The sequence below is a fragment of the Formica exsecta genome, unplaced genomic scaffold (genome assembly GCF_003651465.1).
Source record: "Formica exsecta isolate Colony F162 unplaced genomic scaffold, ASM365146v1 scaffold207, whole genome shotgun sequence".
NCBI lineage: Eukaryota > Metazoa > Arthropoda > Insecta > Hymenoptera > Formicidae > Formica > Formica exsecta.
Window position 1 is genome coordinate 393,990 of NW_021849367.1, and position 19,191 is coordinate 413,180.

At 39.0% G+C, this 19,191-nt stretch overlaps 3 protein-coding genes across 7 annotated transcripts in view; 2 read left to right on the plus strand and 1 right to left on the minus strand.

The window, feature by feature from the left end:
- LOC115234796 (3-phosphoinositide-dependent protein kinase 1) overlaps positions 1 to 16,448 on the minus strand; it is a 329,059-nt gene extending 312,611 nt beyond the window's left edge. Inside the window, exon 1 of the mRNA XM_029806134.1 lies at positions 16,228 to 16,448. Coding sequence (XP_029661994.1) covers positions 16,228 to 16,251 — 24 coding nt within the window. The 5' untranslated portion in view covers positions 16,252 to 16,448. The remainder of the gene's footprint in view (positions 1 to 16,227) is intronic.
- On the plus strand, positions 7,596 to 9,412 carry LOC115234798. The gene is made up of 4 exons (XM_029806139.1): positions 7,596 to 7,717; positions 7,827 to 8,028; positions 8,128 to 8,217; positions 9,058 to 9,412. Exons 1-4 carry the CDS (start codon positions 7,596 to 7,598, stop codon positions 9,388 to 9,390), a joined length of 747 nt encoding a protein of 248 aa, XP_029661999.1. The 3' UTR covers positions 9,391 to 9,412.
- Positions 16,449 to 17,770: 1,322 nt separating the features above from the next.
- The window catches only part of LOC115234799 (lysophospholipase-like protein 1), a 6,007-nt gene continuing 4,586 nt past the window's right edge, over positions 17,771 to 19,191 (plus strand). For 4 of the 5 annotated variants that reach the window (XR_003883954.1, XR_003883955.1, XM_029806140.1 and 1 more), the window contains exons 1-4: positions 17,771 to 17,989; positions 18,151 to 18,275; positions 18,477 to 18,737; positions 18,971 to 19,160. Coding sequence is in view for 2 of the 5 variants with exons in the window: in XM_029806140.1 (XP_029662000.1) it covers positions 17,902 to 17,989; positions 18,151 to 18,275; positions 18,477 to 18,737; positions 18,971 to 19,160 (664 nt within the window). In the remaining 3 variants the exon portion in view is untranslated. Of the gene's footprint in view, positions 18,065 to 18,150; positions 18,276 to 18,476; positions 18,738 to 18,970; positions 19,161 to 19,191 lie in introns of all 5 variants that reach the window. The other variant, XR_003883956.1, reaches the window with a different exon arrangement.

Sequence of the window (19,191 nt, forward strand, 5' to 3'; positions counted from 1 at the left end):
GACGCTCTTTACAATGCGCCGTGTTATTATTTATTGTATTACATTACGGTGCATTGTATCTCTCGTGCGTTATTAATACCTGGATCGGATACAAGCTGACCCGCCACAATATTAATAGGGAAGAAAAGAGAAGGGTGAAAGACAGGGTCATAGGTAGATTGAAAACTGGGAAACTAATACGCATTTTGCGAAGACGTATTCAACAAATTTTTCGTAACAATTACTAGACAAAAGAGTCGTGAAAATGTCCTGTGGACGTTGCTATAGGACTTAGTCGTCCTATTTAACTTGAAAACGCAAATATTAAATAATTTTATATTATAAATAATAATTTATGTTAATATTATTTTACGAAAAGACGATACACGAGAGTAATACGTGAAAACAATTAAAATGTAAAATAATATTAATCATTAATTTTTTGCAATTATAACAAAATTTTTTTCGTCGATAAATCATATGTTTCATTTGTCTTGTACATGTCTGAATTTTTTCATGTAACAATTGATAATTCGTCGCTAGAGAATCGCGTCACATTATTTGTCATACGGAATGAGAAAGGAGCGGAGGGGGAGAACGCCAAGGGGAAAAATGCTTTCGTCCCTTAGATGAAATATTTCCGATGACTCGTGCGAAAGCGGACAGTGTGGCACGAAGCAGAATGAAGTGGAATAGCACTTCATCCCTGGTGGATGGATCGGCGAAGCTATAACAGTAACCATAACAATGGAACCTGGAGGGTGCCCGCGATTTCGGGTATCGTTTTTCCGCGCGTATAAAGATGGTAGAAAAGGCTCATCGTCGGAGAAACAACTACACGTCCGTGAAAGCGTGTAGGATAATGGCTAATATTATTTGGCGGGATCCTCTTAATGTCAGAATAAAGCCAAAAGCGCGTTGAGTCCAGCGCGCCAATTGATTGTTAAGGATTCGTTATCGCGAAATTATCCGCGATAAGAATAGCAATCGTGTGAATTAATTTAGACACGTGTGCGCATATACATATCGCGAAACGAACGATCGTCGAAAGCCGTAACGTACGAATTGCCGAAAAGTTTCGCGAACGTTTTCGTAAATTTCAGGCCCGGCGTGAAATATGTCCCCTTTATCGTACGTACGGTTCAGAACAGTTTTAATTTCGTTAAGAGCATTCGTGTGAGGCACCTCGATAAATTCCTGCGGCACCCTGTAAACTTTTAAAGCGAATTTTTGGGGTCTGACCCTATCGTGGATCAGGCGGCAGCTGATGTAGGAGCGTCGCGAAAAACAACGCTCTCGCTTCAACCGCCCGATACCTTTTTCTTTCAAACGAAGGTCACGTGCGAAACGTCAATTGGCCATTATTGAAAAGTGACGAGAAATGAAAATTGGTCCGTGACGGCTTAGACAGGAATGTCGCGCGGCCATTTTTAGAAAATAAGTTGGCAAGATATAATTTTAAGACTTTGAAAATCGTATACTTTACAAATAAATGTACAAAGCGATGAAACAAAAAATTAAGCGATGACGTTTCAAATTTTCTTTGCTTTCGCATACGAAATTATAAAGCGGCGAAATGCGATAAGAACGAAATGCGAATGCGAAAATGACTGCGAGAAAGATTGCAACGAGAACGCTGCCGTTTCGATAGGATCGTTAAAATTAACGAGCATGTACCAATGCTTCTCGAAACCCTGTCACATGCTTCTCGTACAATCGAACGCGATTCGTAAGTCATTTTTGAAACACATTAAACCCGTATCAGACTACGCATTGAAGATTGAGATTGAAGATTGAAGATGGAAATTTGATCAATCACGACAAAGAAATTTTAGTTCCTATAATTTTGATTAGTCAAATTCCAATTTATTTTTCAATCTTCAATTTTCAATGCGTAATCTGATACAGGCTTTAAGCAAAGCCGGCAAGAGTGACGTAGAGATTGTTAAGCGATCCTCTTAAAGATAAATATGTACAATAATTTTACACGTGTCGTGACATGCGATTTTATATGCAAGTATAAATAGACACGCAAATAACATCAAAATACTGGATGTGCATCGTCACTGTGATTGCTAATTCGATGCAACATCCAGACATATGCGTCATGCCAGATACAACGATGCGTAACGCGTTTCCTGCAACAAGATGTTTATTTTTTGCCTTGAGAGTATTTATCGCGGATTTATGTAATGAATGAATGAAGAAACACACTAATGGATTATAAAGTATCGCCTCAAGTTTTAACGATAATCCGTATACACGATCTTCTCGAGATGCAATTCGCATTCGTGAATACGAATGGTCATATTTTTTCGACTGACATGCAAGCGGTGTATAATGCATAGAAAGCGGAATTCACGTTATTTTTTAAAAATTTATAAGCATTATATTAGGGCGTTCTCTCATTATGCGTAATGCGCCCCCAATATTATTAGAAATAGAGCTCTGTCGCGTTTTATGAACTCAGTAACACGGTAAACGATAATAAAATCGCGTGTATACAATATAAATAATAGTATAACAAATAAAAATTATACAGGGTGTCTACTCAAATTTTATAAAAATATTCCTTGATTTTCCAGGCATTTTTGTTCAAAATTCCAGGTAAAGAAAATATTTTAAAGATTTTTTGGTGCAATTTCCTAAAATAAGTTTTTTTATTGTACGCGTTTTCTAATGTTTTTCACTCATACAAAGGAAAAACACAAAGCCACTTAAGTTTCAAGTGCCAGATTTACAAATGTAATGAAAAAAACTGAATAGCTTTTGTTAAGATAAAAACTTTTAACTTGTATAACATTTTCATTTTTCGTTACTAAAAATTAAAATAAAGAAAATGTACTGTATATTCAATATTTTGTTAAGATATTGAATATATATAAACAGAGTTATACATATATTTATAATATATTTTGGCGGATTGCTTACTGCTTATAGTATAAGAGCAAAATTATCAAAGAGAAAATTTTTTTTTTAATTCCCTGAGTCCCCAATAAAATTCCATGAGAATTCCCTGATTTCTCCAGGTAGAAAAAAAATTCCCTGAGATTTCCAGGTTTTCCGTGTTTTTTCCACCTAAAATAAATTTTTTTATTGTACGCGTTTTCTAATGTTTTTCACTCATACAAAGGAAAAACACAAAGCCACTTAAGTTTCAAGTGCTAGAATTTCAAATGTATTATGAAAAAAACTGAATAGCTTTTGTCAAGATAAAAATTTTTAATTTGTATAACATTTTCCTTTTTTAATATTTAATATTTTATTAAGGCATTGAATATATATAAACAGAGATAGATATATATTTATAATATATTTTAAACACATAATTTACAATTTGATTTATCGACGAATTGCCTATTACAGTATAAGAGCAAATAATAATAAGCAAATTATCAAAGAAAGAATTTTTTTTTTAATTTTATGAGTTTCAATAAAATTCTCTGATTTCTCCAGATACAAAAAAATTCCATGAGAATTCCAGGTTTTTCATGTTTTTCCAGGGAGTAGACACCCTGTTATAATATATTAAATTTATAATTATTTTATACGAACATAAGATTTCATTTAAACTTGTCATATTCAAGATATACTCTACTGCAAGGATCTATCTTTCGAGGATAATAACATGAATCGCATTTCTGAATTACGCTCTCGGGACCAATGCATGCACCCTTTGCGTGGCCAACTGATTTTTATCGCCGTGTACCGCGTCAATTTCTTATAGACGGGGTTGGGCCGTACTCTCGAAAATCTAACGACCCGTGCGCGTAAAACGAGATCCGTTGCCGGGAACCCTGCGAATTAGGGTGCACAGGGCCGAGGAAAATGTATTTGTATATGCGGCGGTAGATATGTCAGGTCACGCGGTGACGAATACGGTCGTATTATGGGAAAAGGTCCGCCTTTATCGCCGCATTACATGCTCGCATTTATTCGCGTACCCCGCCCACGAATTCGGGCCGTTGATTCCACGTTCGGTTTCCGGAGAATATCTGAACGGCGTTTATTTCTTTCCTTCGCCGAATTTATGTTAAAGGAAGACGAGGAAAATTATAGCGGCAAATGCTCTGTGCGACTGTCTCTGTAAATTATTAATAATTATTATTATTATAAGTTATAAATTTAAGATTCTTAAAAAAAATAAATCGTAGAAAAAATGAACAGAAAAAAAAGACGAAAAATATTTGTGCATATATAGTATTTAATATTTATGTTAGAAAACAAAATATATTGCAAAATAAAAAAAATGTATATTTGAAATTTTCTGACAATAAGTGCCGAGAACATCCTCGATTAATAGTAAGAAAGAAATGAGCGATAAATATCGATTTAAAGACAATTTAATCGCGAAAATGGAAAAGAAGGGTTTCCCGACGTTAAAGGCCGTGGGGAGTTATTTCTTTCGGCGATTCGACACAAAACACTTGGCATTGTGCGCTCCTGCAGCTAAAAGCATTCCACGAGGTCGAAACGTGCGAAGGAAAGCACCAGCGTATGTAGGTTAAAATCTGTTGATGTACGGCTCATATACGTGGGATCACCTTTTCCTTCACATAGTATGTCCTTTCTCCTTCTTTTTACCGCGCGCGATTCTTTTTTTTTCTTTTTTTTTTGCGTCGACTTCTCGCGCCTCTCAAGCGACGAGAACCAGATGGTGGGGTTAATGCGCGCACACGCCACGGGGGGTCGACCAATTTCCGGGTTCAACTAATGCACTTATCAGACGGCCAGAAAGGATCCCGAGAGAGAGCCCGTGGGGAGGAAAAATAATTGAGACGTCCTTCTCTCATCACGGCTGGAGAAAGTAGCGCGGTTGTGTGTGCAAGGAAGAAGCGCGCACGCCTCGGTAAAGCAAAACGAATTTTAACCTTTTATAATCAGGAGCGTACGCATCTCTCCTAATTCGACGATGAGGAACGCCCAACGGAGATTGCTGACGAATTAACCGAGTTGCGAATTCTCGTCCTCGTAATTGGAAAGTATCCAGTAGAGAGACGACACTCCCGGTGGCGTTCTTTTTCATCCTCTCGCACAATCTTAGCCGGAATTAACATAATCTTTCGTTGGTGCCGTAAACGCGTTTATGAACTTAAGTTGAAATAAAGTGCTCGTGGAACTCGCGGAAGGATCGAACTGTCCGCTTACCAAATTAGACAGCCACAACGATGGGACATTTGACGAGACGCACCTGTCATCGCGGCGATGCCTCAGAGACACTACGGACGTTTAATTGGTTTTTAGTAAAGAGCTCAAAGAGAGAGAGCGGCGGCGCGAAGAAATTGGGAGGAGAATGCAGCTGTCGGACGGACGCGTTACGACGCGTGCAATTCTTTGAGACGCCGTCGTAATTAGATTCCTTCGGTGGGTCCAGAAAGAGCAATTACGGAAGGCGTCGTCAATGTCGCGCTACACGCGCCGCAACCTGAATCCTTGAGTCTCGCTTTGATCGAGTTCCTCGATGGGGAATCGGATAGGGAGGGAGGATACGAGAACACGGGAGACCCTGTGCCCCTTTTGCGTCCCGCGACACTTTGGGACGCGTTTACGCGCGAAGACGTTAAATGTGTAAAGCTTCGAATTATGACCGAGATATTTTTACGACGCGGCAATGCTTTCATCGCTCTTTGTATATTGCCAAGTACCGACCACGCTCCATGCGATCAGCAATGAAATACGGTTTCGAACGCTCGTATATAATACTCGATACCATCTTATAGTCCACTAAGAATTATAGTGACGTAACATGGATTCTCTTACTGTCGACTTTTCTCCTCTTGACGCCCGAGATATCAAAACGCATTAGTGACAAATTCCTCTAGTAAGTCATGAAGAGATCGCGCGAGAGATGCTTCGCGAAATACTTTTATAGACGATGCTCAACAACAGCTGTTTTATCCTGTCTCGCGGTGAATCTATCGCCAAATCTATTTCTTCGCGAGGAAGGTACCAAAGGTGCAATATGATACCGCGAATTTTCGTGCGCGTAACCCGTCGACGATGTCGAACACAGATGTGACGCAGCGAGAGGACGTCATCGACGTCGCGACGGCGGTCGCCGAAAATTTCTCGAATTACATAAATCCAAATAATTCTGTGAGTCATTCTAATTCTGGCCGGCGGGATTGCACCGCTGTCCACGCGTTCGTCTCTCTCTCTCTCTCTTTCTCTGCTTTTCTATCTATCTTGCTCTTAACCTCCTCTCCCCGTTTGCGTACATTCAGCCTTCGTCCAGTCATCCCTCTCCGCGTATGTCTGGCGCACAAATAGCCGCGACGCGTGTGTCGTTTCTCGCGCGCACACATAGCCCACTTTTCCACGTGGCTCTCGAAATTAGAGAGAGCGCCCGACCGACACCGTTTGCCTTTTCACTTTCGTCGCGACCAGCGCGCGTTTAAGCGCGCTGATTTTCCGATGGGTCCCTCCTAAATGGCGATGCCTGATTAAAAGTTCCCGTTAGATAACGACGGAATATGGAGGAATTTTGTTGCCATGTCGACGAAACGCGGATGGGATATTCCGATCTCGCTTCGACGACGCATTACGCATCGCTCGAACGAGTTTATTCGCGAATACATATTTCTGATTGCGAGAGAAAACACAAATAAAACATTTCCGATTCACGGTGTTCAACCTTTTGAAACGGATAAAATGCCGAATCAATTACTTAATTACGTAAGTTTGCCGGAACGTGACGCGAAGACTACAACAATATTATCCGGAGTCATGTATTTTTAACTGTGGCTCGAGCTTCCCACTTCCGGCGGGAAACAATCATCGGCAAAAGGGAATTTTCGGGCACGAGAGGCTCTCTCTCTCTCTCTCTCTCTCTCTCTCTCTCTCTCTCCTCGAGCGTAAAATAAATAAAGTAACCGCGCACGCCATATTGCGTGTCGTTGTGAAAGTGCAACGATGACGTTGGATGCATCCCGTACTTTTAACGATAATGCGATACATTTTGCCCGATGTACGATTCGCATCGGTTCGAGCCAGAATCGAGGGATTCACTAGCCGTCCCACATCTCCTATTCACGGTCCATTTTCACGAAACAACGACGATCAACCACGTGTCACGACCTCGTGCGCGAGGTCGCAGATAATTAGAATCGTTACGCTTTACCTGCAACTTCAGCCTCGCCAGGGCCGTGAGCCACGTAAAATTAAAAAAAAATCCGATGGAGAAATAGCCGAATTGAAGACTCGTCTTATCAATGTTAATGTTGACTTCAATCTTTAAATCAAAAGCAGAAGCAGATGGAGTAAGATTGTGTTATGGTTAAAGTTAAACGCTCTAAGGTTGCATAGACACATTTTCTCGATTATCAAATGCAAAATTAATAAATTCGTTGCGAAATTTTAATCTGAATTAAAAGGTTAATTGATGTCTGTCCGTAATATTTAAATATAAATAATTAGAATAATTAGAGAAAGATTTAATACAAAATATGTATATTTTAGCGCGAATATAATTATACGAATCGAAGTGTACTTTTTCCAAACGAAAAAACACCGAGCGTAAATACATCCCTGGCAAGTCTTATCAGATTCATACATCAGTATAAAAGTACCAGCCCGATGCGATTCGGAAGGAAGTTGCCAAACGGCCTCGTGCAACGATGACGAGAGCGGCGTTAGTTGTGATTTTAATATTGTTCTCGATTTCTAGTGTGAATTTTGTCGATTCCCTGGTGCAGGACAACTTGGGAAAATTTCTGGGAACCTTTACCGGGATTAAACAGTATATTCCGATATTGTTCTCTCTTTGTGCGAAAAAAAAAGAAAGAAAAATATTTTCGTTGCGCGTGCCTATTCCGCGCATTGTGTAACAACGCGACTTTCCTTTCCAGAGTGAAAATACCTGAATTGCTGAATCAGTTGTGCAACCAGTCGCAAGGTTCTAACGCGAATTTGCAACGCGACGCTTGTTACGGTTGCTTCTATCGCGCGAGCATCTTACCACAGGGCTTCTCCATGCTGGCGGCCATGTCGACGTGCGCCGACGATTATCTCAACAACACCAGTTACGGCCATTGTCAGGCTTATTTGCGAGTATGTGCATGAAAAGCCGGTCGTTTATTTTCATCCTCTATACATAGTATATTTTGTAATTTTTTATTTATAAATTTTACGTTTCTTAATTCCGTCTAGAATGCGACCAGTATGCCTAACACGCGAAGTCCTATGTTAATTTACTGCTCGTTCCTAGAATGCATTCGTCAAGTCAATAAGAATAGTTTGGTAAGCTTGAACTCTGAACTAATAGCTCAGAATATTATTGGCTCTATTTTGCTTTACTGCTCTTAATACAACGCGTCCTCGTTAAATGCTATCATCTAATAACTCCGCTTACATTATTCGTTACAACCACGTTTATAAATATTTCTATTTCTTTATCACTGATAATCGCAAATTAATATCTGAAAAAATATTTAGCACTAATTTTGTAAATATTTTTAAAAATTTGCAAAAGACACGCCTCTATTAAAATGGTACTCTTCAAGTACCATTTTTCGTTTATCTATTTTTAATGCATGAATATTTTTAAATTAGTTGTAAATATTGTAAAATATTATATTATATTGTTAGTTATAAATATTGTATAATATTGTAAATAGATAATGAGAAATCTGTTGCAAATTAATTATTCAGGGTATAGACGTCAGGAGAGGACCAACGTTTCGAGGAGTAACACGAATCAAGCAAAACTCTTTTATATTCTTGAAAATTCTAGCACGGAAGACACAGAATAACGTTTGTATAATTAAAGAAACCGATGTAACTAATGCTCGTCTCGAAACAGGATCTATAGATCCGCGGAGTCCACATGCAACCTCCACATTCTTGAGGCCACGATTTTCTACCTCATTGGGGATGCGACTGACGACGTGAGATTACACGGATATCTCGCACGTAATTCTCGAGCTCTGTAATCATCCTGTATTATACAATATTGTACAGTTTCCTCTGTCATGCACGATGACTGTTACTTTACGGATCTCTACCGCACCATGAAAACTAACTGGAGAATCGGGAGAGGGAAATCGAAAATTCCCGCGAGCTGACGAATACTTTCCGCAGCTTAAGGAGTGCGTCGACGAGGCCTCAAAAATGTTACCGGGCTTCAAGGATAGCTACGCGAACTACACGAGCATGCAGGTCGCGCAATTGTTCGTCAACGCCACCGCCTGCGTGCTGGCCAAGACCCGTTGCTCCGACATGAATCCGGTGACTGGCGAGATTCAGGATGGTAACATCGTCAACAGGTTACACCTACCCTCGCTCAACGCCATCCTCGTCAACACCGATTACGATATCAACATCGTGCAGCTGCCGTTCCGTCACGGCAGCGTCGACGTGTGCACGAAGTACAGAAACATCCACCAGGCGACTTGGCCCAGTGTCGTGTGTTAATTTACAAATAGATATTATCGCGCCAAGAGACGGCGGTATCTCTTGAATGTTAAATGACGCGCGGGATCGTTTTACCAAACGACCGTTGCAGAATGACATTACCGTACACCGTTGTTCGCAATAAAGATTTGTATCCGTTGGCGCCAACATTTCGATCATTTTTACCTCTTGGTTTCGCGACTATTAATACGGGCTCTTGGCAGAATTACACGGCACGTGCCAAGGGAATAACGCATCCGCATTCTTTCTCCGCGCAATATCCTCCCCGAGAAATATCTGTCTCTTGTGTTTGTACCGAGCGTAAACGAGGATGTAGAAAAAACGTGAAAGAGAGCAACGATTGCAACGCACTTTGTCCGATAAAGTCGCATCGGTTAAACGAGGTGATGCTAATAACAAACGGAGAATAAGAGAGTCGTATAAATTCGCGAGGCGCGATTTTGTTTTCGCAGAAATAGTCACATATTCGTGACAATAAGAGAGAACGTTACGCGAAATATATGCAAGATAAGAGAGACGCGCGCGTATAAAAGGCATCGCGGGATGCATATTATTTTTTCACGAATGAAAAGTTCCTTTTATATCCGCGCATACGAGCGAGCAAGTTTCCATTTCAAAGATCACGAGTATTTTCTACGTAACTTTTTCGCAGACGCACAATCCGCCGAATCCCGAGGAACCGATACCGCGTAATCTCTCCTGTCTCTCTCTCTCTCTCGTCTTGTTGCTCGTTCACCGTCGTCTCGAGACGCGCTTTATCGTTTTCTCGAGACTGTGTCGATAGGTACGTAGGTGCCGGCTGCTTGACGAGAACCCGGCGTGCAAACTTCATAACGAATTCGCCCGTCGAGCGTGAAAATTCGCAAATATAAACCCGACCGAATGTACCATCGGGAAAGAGAGGAGGGGGAAGAGGCAGGCACGTAATTTTTATTTATTTTCGTCGGAGCGCGCGGCGGATGCGAAAAAAAACGCAAATAAACACGGAAAGACGCGAGAGGAAAATTTCCCTCGACATTTAGACGCGTGAGAGAGCTCGCCCGTGAAAACTTCTCGGCTTTAAGATCTCGCGGAAATAAAATTCGCAAGCGTAAAGACGCGGCGAGCAAATATTTAAATGACACGCCACGTACGATTTCGCGAGTCGTACGTAGGCGCTTACGAGAATGCTCCCTCGTTCGAAATGTCGGCCCACGTGTGTAGCGGTCAATTTCACGCGAAGAAATCCGCAGGGCTCCATTTGCGGTATCGATCACGCGATGAATCGCATCCCCCACGTGTGCGCCTTCGTGTACTTACGCGGACGAGAGAGAGAGAGAGAGAGAAGATTTAAAAAAGAAGAAAAAAAAAGGAACGGCATCTCGTAGATAAACCGAGAGGTGGAATCGCTCCATTGGCGACGCCCCACTTAGCATCTTCCTCGAAATAATTTGAAATATGCAAATACAATTGGCGCACGCATTTGCGAGAGAGTGTGTACGCTCGGACGAGCGTGTATCGCGAAGAAAGGAAGGAGAGGAGAGGAGAGAAAAGCCGAAAGATAGAGAGAGAGAGAGAGAGAGAGGGAGACAGGCTGAAGACTTCGCGCGTATATATATTCGAGTGGCTCACGGTTCACTTCTCCCGGAGTCAATCTAACTTAACATGCAGATGCAATACGTGGAATCGAGATGGGAACGGAGGGGAAGGGGGCGAGGGAAGCCCTGAGTCACTCTTGACGTCGCTGTCCTTTCCATACGCCTGCCTTTACCGCAACGTCGTACTTTTCTGATCGATAGTTGCAGTTATCAAGTCGATAATTGATAGCTAATGAAGACCGAAACCGAGCATTCATTTCAAAAGTTTGAAATGTCAGAAATGTGTGATATCGGTTGATTACATTTATAATATATAATATTTCAATTTTGAAGTAAACAATGCGAAGACCGATAATTAAAATTTATGCACGTTGTTAGTTAAAATTTTATATATCTCTACTTGAAATATTAAATACAATTAGTACTTCTTTTTTTTTCAAAGAATACAGCCAGATATTAATGTCGAAGATTTCCAAGCTCTTTCTCTTGACAAAGCTCAATGCATATAAATGACACTCGTATATCAATTAAGAATACAGGAGAAATATCGAGGAATATTCATCGCGAGATTAATTCAATAGCACTCGTGAGCTTAGCGAATTTCGCTTTCAGACGCAAATACAATTGAGAATTAAACGGAAGAACATCAAGGCATATTCAATCTACAATTTATACAATCCCCTTTCTGAAATTTCGCGAGAATCCCCCGCAAGTGCGCGCTTACGATACAATACACTAATCACTTTAATAAATGATGAAGCTAACCTGTGTGACTTTCGAGAATATTTCGAGAAACTCCCCAGGAACCCTAACAGAATTTCCTTTCAGACAGATATAGCTCTCGAATCAATATCCACTTTCGAATTTCATGTAGGTCAGCTCGATTACGAACAACCCTGTGTACCATTGCTATTTCCAGCCGATCATCGCTAGGAATGCATGAGCCGCGGGGAATCATCGACAGATCCGTCCAATGACAATCACCGTACGACCTCGTTTTCGTGAAATCAACATCGATGATGCCGTCAACGTTTCACGCGGGTGAATCATGTGAAACGCAAACGGCGATTGCGCAAGCGGCGGCATCATCAACCGACGCGAAGGCGTATGTACGGGTATAAACAACGTCTCGGTATAGATAGATCCACAGAGAGAGAGAGAGAGAGAGAGAGAGAGAGAGAGAGAGAGAGAGAGAGAGAAATCAATCGAGAGGGAGAGCAAGAGCCATGTCATCGAGACCTCGTGTGTGAAACCGGGACGGCTCATCGCATTTCCATTTGCTCCAATTCGTGCCCGTCCTCCCTAATACGCTAACGAGGAAAAGTAAAGGGCGAAAACCTCGATCCGAGAAAATTCAGAAATTTTCTCTTTGGATGCACACGAAGATGCAAACACGTTACTTAAGGATTTCAAATTTCTACGATTCAGATGCTAAAAAAGATTGAGAAAGGCGCGAATTAAATCTCGCATATGTTAGTTTTGTGTATTAACGATTTCCAGATAATTTTTTTTATATGCCGGAAATAATTCGATAATGTCAAGAATCTAAATTATTTTTTAAACGGAATATAATTCGAGACTAATAATTTCGCAGAAGAAAATCTAATTGATTGAGAAAGGCGCGAATTAAATCTCGCATATGTTGGTTTTGTGTATTAACGATTTCCAAATAATTTTTTTTATATACCGGAAATAATTCTACAATGTCAAGAATCTAAATTATTTTTTAAACGGAATATAATTTGAGACTATAATTTCGCAGAAGAAAATCTAATTAGTCGCACACACATTAAATATAATTTAATATTTCATCGCGAAAGACAATAGATTATTGATGCGACAATAAAATAAAAGATTGTTCGCTGTTAATCGAGAAGCTTCTCAGTTCGTACGAATTGGATAAGTTCCAAGAACGCAATCTTCTGCGATCTATATTCTGTAATCTATATTCATACATAATCGCGATGTAATCTCTCATATAACTTAGCGTGACTGCCTGAAATAACGTACCGCTTCCGGTGCATTTTTATCTCGTTCTTTTAACACCACAGAATGTAGTATCTACTTTCTACTTTTCTTTAAGCGCAATTTCTTCTCATATAAGAACCTGAATAAATCGCCAGGATAAGATCAACGGAAGAGTGTAAAAATTGGAACGAAATATTGTATATATACGATTAAAAAGCATTATTTATTCACGCGAATCGTAAAATGAATCCGACATCAACGATCGTACAAGATTCGAAATGAGATATCTTTTCAAATAATAATAAGTCAAAATAATGGATGCAATTTATCGTCAAATAAAAAAAAAATAAAATTCATCGAAATAATATTATAGCCGGGAAGAGACGATTTTTCTCTCAACGAGAATATTTTTCGCGGAATAATATCCCCGTGTAATGCTCGTTGAGTATAATAATGGCGGGACAGTATCTCGTCAGGCAGGCAATGACGATGATCGTGTGCGAATGTGCATTTATATCTCACCGGAAAACACTGATGACGATCGCCAATCTCACGCAATTCTAGCGCGACCTGGACCGCGTCCCGACTATTTTCTCCGACCTTTACCTAAATCCTACAACGATTCCTTCTTCCTCGATTACTATGCCCGTACATATTTTATTTAGCAATGTGCGTTCACTGATCGGAAAATAGAAATAAAAAATATTTGCGCGTTCTGAGATAAATCAAGCGACGCGGTAGCGTCGCGACGCCAAGTATATAAAAAAAACGTTTTGGCTTGTTCAACGGTTTGCCTATTGCCTATGTACAGGGGCCGCGACGCTACCAAGTAGCTTATCCGGAGTTTTACGTCTAATAAACTTTCGATTAAAATTCCTCAGGAACCAAGCCATTAATCAAAAATCTAACGGCACTTTTCTTATACAATGTGGATGCAAGCTTTCGATTGCGACCAGTTTGAATAAGATTGGTGCAGTCAATCCTGAGGAATGATAAGTTTTTATTTTTTATAGGAAAATCATTTTTTAGTTTTCTATTTTGTATGAAAATTATTTTTCAAGGATTACACATTCTGATAAGAATAATCCATGTTCAAAAAATTTTTACATCAAATTATAAATATATTTTCGCTCTTTCAAACGCGCCGATTAATTTTTTTTCAACTTTGCCATTTTATTTCGTACCAAAATATCGTGGGAAATAAATATTTGGATTGTATCGATCCGAATTTATATTACGCCATATCGAAACAATCGTAAATGAATATTGCAAAAATGTAGATATCGATGGTCGTGGCGACATCTACGGGCGACTTCGCGAGATCTCGTGTCGCGAATCTTCGCTAAAAATATTCGCGGCTCGATTCGAACCGCAAATCGAACTGGTTTCGAGGAGAGCCTCGGATAAACCGGAAATCTTGCGGGATTGCTTACAGACATTTGTCTAACGTGGTCACGCAATTTGTCTCCTAATGGCAACCCGGAAATCTTGTACATTTCGCCGAAGTAAACTAACTGCAATTTCTAATCCAGCTATACGAGCCGATGTTTTAAATCGACTACGATAAATCACTCCTCACCGATTTTCCTTCAAGCTATATAAACGCATTGCAATTCTACGGTAGTAAATATATGCCAAATGCTACAGCGTCTCCGAAGAAACTATGAAGCAATTTAATCACGATATTTCCTTGGGTAAGGAAAAGCTTAAGAGAAAAGAAAAAGCCCTTCGAAACGGATCTCAGAAAGCAATAAATTGAATTCACAGATTAAAATGGTTTAACTCTGATTCGTCTTCAATGTTATTTTTCGAGAAAGTTGCGCAGCAAAGCCATAAAAATATACATATGTACAAAAACACAAATACATACGAAGATAGAAAAATAAACTGTATAAATATTGGTATTGTATAATAATTGGTAATTTGCTGTATGCTCCAGTAATAATCGAGGGAAAAAGACAAAAAAACGCAATTATATATTTTTTGCGATATTCTCAGGCCATGTAGTTGGCACTCAATAAATTCAAATTGAGATCAATATTTTAAACCGTGAATTAGAATATTACTGGTAAATTTTACAATCGTGGTAAATTTCTGTCTACAAAATTATTATCAAAATTTAAACAGAAAAAATTAGTTAAATTAATTTTTATTTCTTTTTATTATTTTTATACAAAAAAAAATTTAATTCGAAATAATATACGTATCAGATCATTTTCGATTTTACAGTATATGACAATAAAGATATGACAGAAAAATATATAGATATATTTGACATTTTTGTTCTTTATAATATTAATTTTAAAATTTTTAACCTTTCAAAATATTATTTAAAACAAGAATTGTCAAACAAGAATTTTCCTCAAAATAAAAATAAGTTCCTTAATGATAAGTGTATCCTTATAGTGTACCTCGATTTTCTGGAGTATACGGTAAATTACTTAGTTCAACATTTGCATGTAACAGCCCTTAGCAAGAATGTTCCTTTGCTTTATGCAACATTATGATGCAATCACGTGGATTGCCATCTGACGTAAGCGAGCACCGCGTAATACCAGCATCATCTATATTATAGGTCCCGCCTACGTCATACCGTAAATATGATGTCATCTTGGAACAGACAACTAATTATTTATCTCAATACGCGAGATATGTAATTTTTAACACACAAATGACCAATTCCTAAATTTTTGACATATAAATAATCAATTTCTATTCTATTTTAAAAGAAATATTATATCTATTTATTGTGTGCTATGTATTTTTATAATTTTACCTTTTTTTGCTCTAAATTAATAATTAATGTCGCGAATTTGACAAATGTAGCGCGTTAACAATGCCAATAAGTACGATAAGACCTGGATGGGTCAGATGGGTGTTAAAAAGGTCGAGATCGAAGCAAGGAACAGTACGATTCTACGGGAGACTGGGGACCGTTGACGTCATCATTGTGAGTGACGTCATCAGGAACAGGTGATAGTCGCTGTCAGGGAGTGACGTCAAAAAGCGCAGCGGACATCGAACCTCGACCGGCGCGTTTGCGCAGATTGCGCATTTGTCGGATGCGGGATGCACGTACGTGTCATTTGCATAGGCGGAAGAGAGAATTTTATATATGCGTAAAATTATCAAAGACAAACGACCCTTAAAAGGGCGAAAAAAAAAATCGTGCGTCGCGACAGCGGCAGCGCGAAGATCGCGCGGTAGCGCCGATGACAGCCAGTAACCTCACCGCGGTCCCCGCATCTCTCGCATCCTCCGATCTCGTCTCGTGAGAAATGTCATGACTCACCAATGGCGCGGGATTGTCGGTCATGCTTCGGGGTAGCCTCCGGCGTCGGCGGCGTCCTTGCCAGACGATGGTCCACTTGTCGAAATGCACGCGCACTCACAACACTGCACTCGAATTCTCGGAAACCGTCGCGGCCATTTTAGTACTACGGCAATGTCATACGCGACCATCGTACGTCACGATGCGATCGGTCATCGAGCTGACATCTTGCGACCGCGAACAGAACCGATTATATCGTGCTCGTCCGATCAATGTTTCTTTTTCCCTCCGCTCACTGTTTTTTTACAGATTACCGACGCTTGTTAAGTAACTCCATCTTTGCCTGTTACCATTCGTCCATGTCCTTCTTAGATTCAGTGCTTTTTCTCCGGTTGCCGAGATGGCGGTAGTGCAAATTTTCGACGGTTTTTGGTAACTAACGAAGGACTTGGAAAGGATCCGCTTGAAATTACAATTGCTTCGTTCGATCGAACAAAGGAATCCTTGCTCCTTGCAAGGATCCGATCGATGCTGATCGATCAATCAAAGCAATCGTAACAGCAAGTGCATCCCATCCCATGCCCCCCCACCCCCCGCTCCCACTCCTACGACAATTTCGATCAAATATTACAAAAAACATAATCGAACCCATTAATTAATTAAAGAACGATGATTTAGATACATTTGACGATAAAATCGCGTACTTTTACTATACATTTTGACGAGGGAATTACTTGAAGAAGGTGCGACGACGATTTCTCGGCATCGGATTCCGGACAAGAATCGTCGATACCGATATTCGCGTGTATAATGACGTTTGTGCACAATGTTCAACATTGCGACGAATGTTTGACACTTTACGACACACTCGCGATAATTGTTCACCCGCGGGATTCACTTCTAGACGATAATAACCGTGAAAAATACGGAGCTATTCGAACCCGACTCTCCGATTTGGACTCGATGTTCGTTACTGAGGATACTTCGAGAATCGCAATTTGCCTCGTGCGTTTATCGATATATCGACACGGCCAGCCAATCACATCGCAGCAATCGACCTGCTCCGTCTAATTACACTTACTGCCCTCGATGCACACATATCGTTTAAAAAATCCTAAAACGCGCGAACAGATCTAATATTTAATATCGAAATAAAATTCGAAGTAATCGCGATAGCAAATTAGAAAGAGTATAATTAGCACAGTTAATTGTAGAAGAATGACGTAGAATATATATTTATACGCCAATTCGCTACTAGAGACAAAAAATTATTACGAAGAAAATATGACGCGGTTTGAATGGAATCGCCGAGATGTGTTCCATGACTATAACCATGGTGTAAGAATTATCAAGATGTGACAATGCGCGCGAAATTTGAAATATTGGAACAATCAAAACAATGAATTAATCAGGTAATTAAGCAATGTAAAATGTACAAATAATAATAATAATATAGTTAATTGCGTAAGACCAAATAAATGTTTTCGAATCTGACGTAAAATTAGTATAATAAAGTGTCATTTCTTACGTAACTTGATAACAGACGCGCTTCTATAATACTTTAGTTCGTGACTTTCCTATTCTAACATATCACGATATATCAGTAAAAATATATAGTGCAGCTTTTATAATTTTATACATTGACAGTAATTTTAGAAAACTGAGACGGACAAATAAATCAGTAGCTTCAAGAAAATGACAACAATCGCAAAAATCTCACAAGCAAATATCGTGCAAGCTACGCAAAAGCATACAGCTACTGTATTTTTCTTCCACGGTTCCGGTAAAATAACATAGCAAAATCTGTCGGATCATATAATGAAAAATAAGCAAAAAAGAATGCAATTAAACTTTTATAGTAAAATTATATTTTTTCTCTTAAATTAAAGTAAAATTCTATGTAATATTGCCTTAATTGTTAATTATATTCTATATTATTTGCAGGTGGCACAGCAAAAGATATTAAAGAATGGATTAACGTTCTTAACAGAGAAAAGTTGCAGTTTCCACACATAAAGTTAATTTATCCTAGCGCACCCAGTCAACCTTATACACCAAATGGCGGAATGGTACAATTATGGATTAATCCTGGAACACTTATGATAGACAGTTTTTAATTAATATCAATATGTACAAAACATGTATCGAAAACTTTTTAAAAGCAAATGTCAGAAAAAACAACTTTCTAGTTAAGGTTCCAGGATTAAACTTATATTATCTTCTTTTATATAGCAAGTTTTTTGTAAAGTTTTACTAAAATTTTATTGTAGATGCAAAATGTATGGTTTGATCGTATGGCAATATCTAATCAAGTACCAGAACATATAGAGTCAGTTGATTCTATGTGTCAGAATATATCAGACTTGATTGATAGAGAAGTAACCAATGGAATTCCATTTAACAGAATAATTCTGGGTGGCTTTTCAATGGGTGGTTGCCTTGCATTGCATTTAGCATACAGATACAAAACATCTATAGCTGGTTGCTTTGTTATGTCTTCCTTCCTAAACAAAGGATCTATAATCTATGAGGTATATTTATACAATAAAATCGTTAATATTTTATAAAAACATACTTTTCTAAAGGAAAAACATTATAATATGGTACATAATACTCGATTATTAAAAGATAATTATGAACAGATTTCATAAAAATAAAATTTTCAAAATGTAACATTTTATACACTAACCAAATTGTAAAAATATTTATTTTTAGTATAAAACTATATTCTTATTATTTTATTTATTTATTAAAACAATTTTAGCATTTAAAAGCAAGGCCAGAACATAATAAGGTACCACTTGTTCAGTACCATGGTACGATAGATACTTTGGTTCCTATTGAATGGGGTGAGGAAAGTGCTAAGAATCTGAAGGAGCTTGGCGTGAATGTGAAATTTACACCGCTGCAAAATATTGAACATGAATTGAGCCGTGCAGAGATTCAAAATTGGAAAGAGAGGCTTTTTTATATTTTACCCGATAA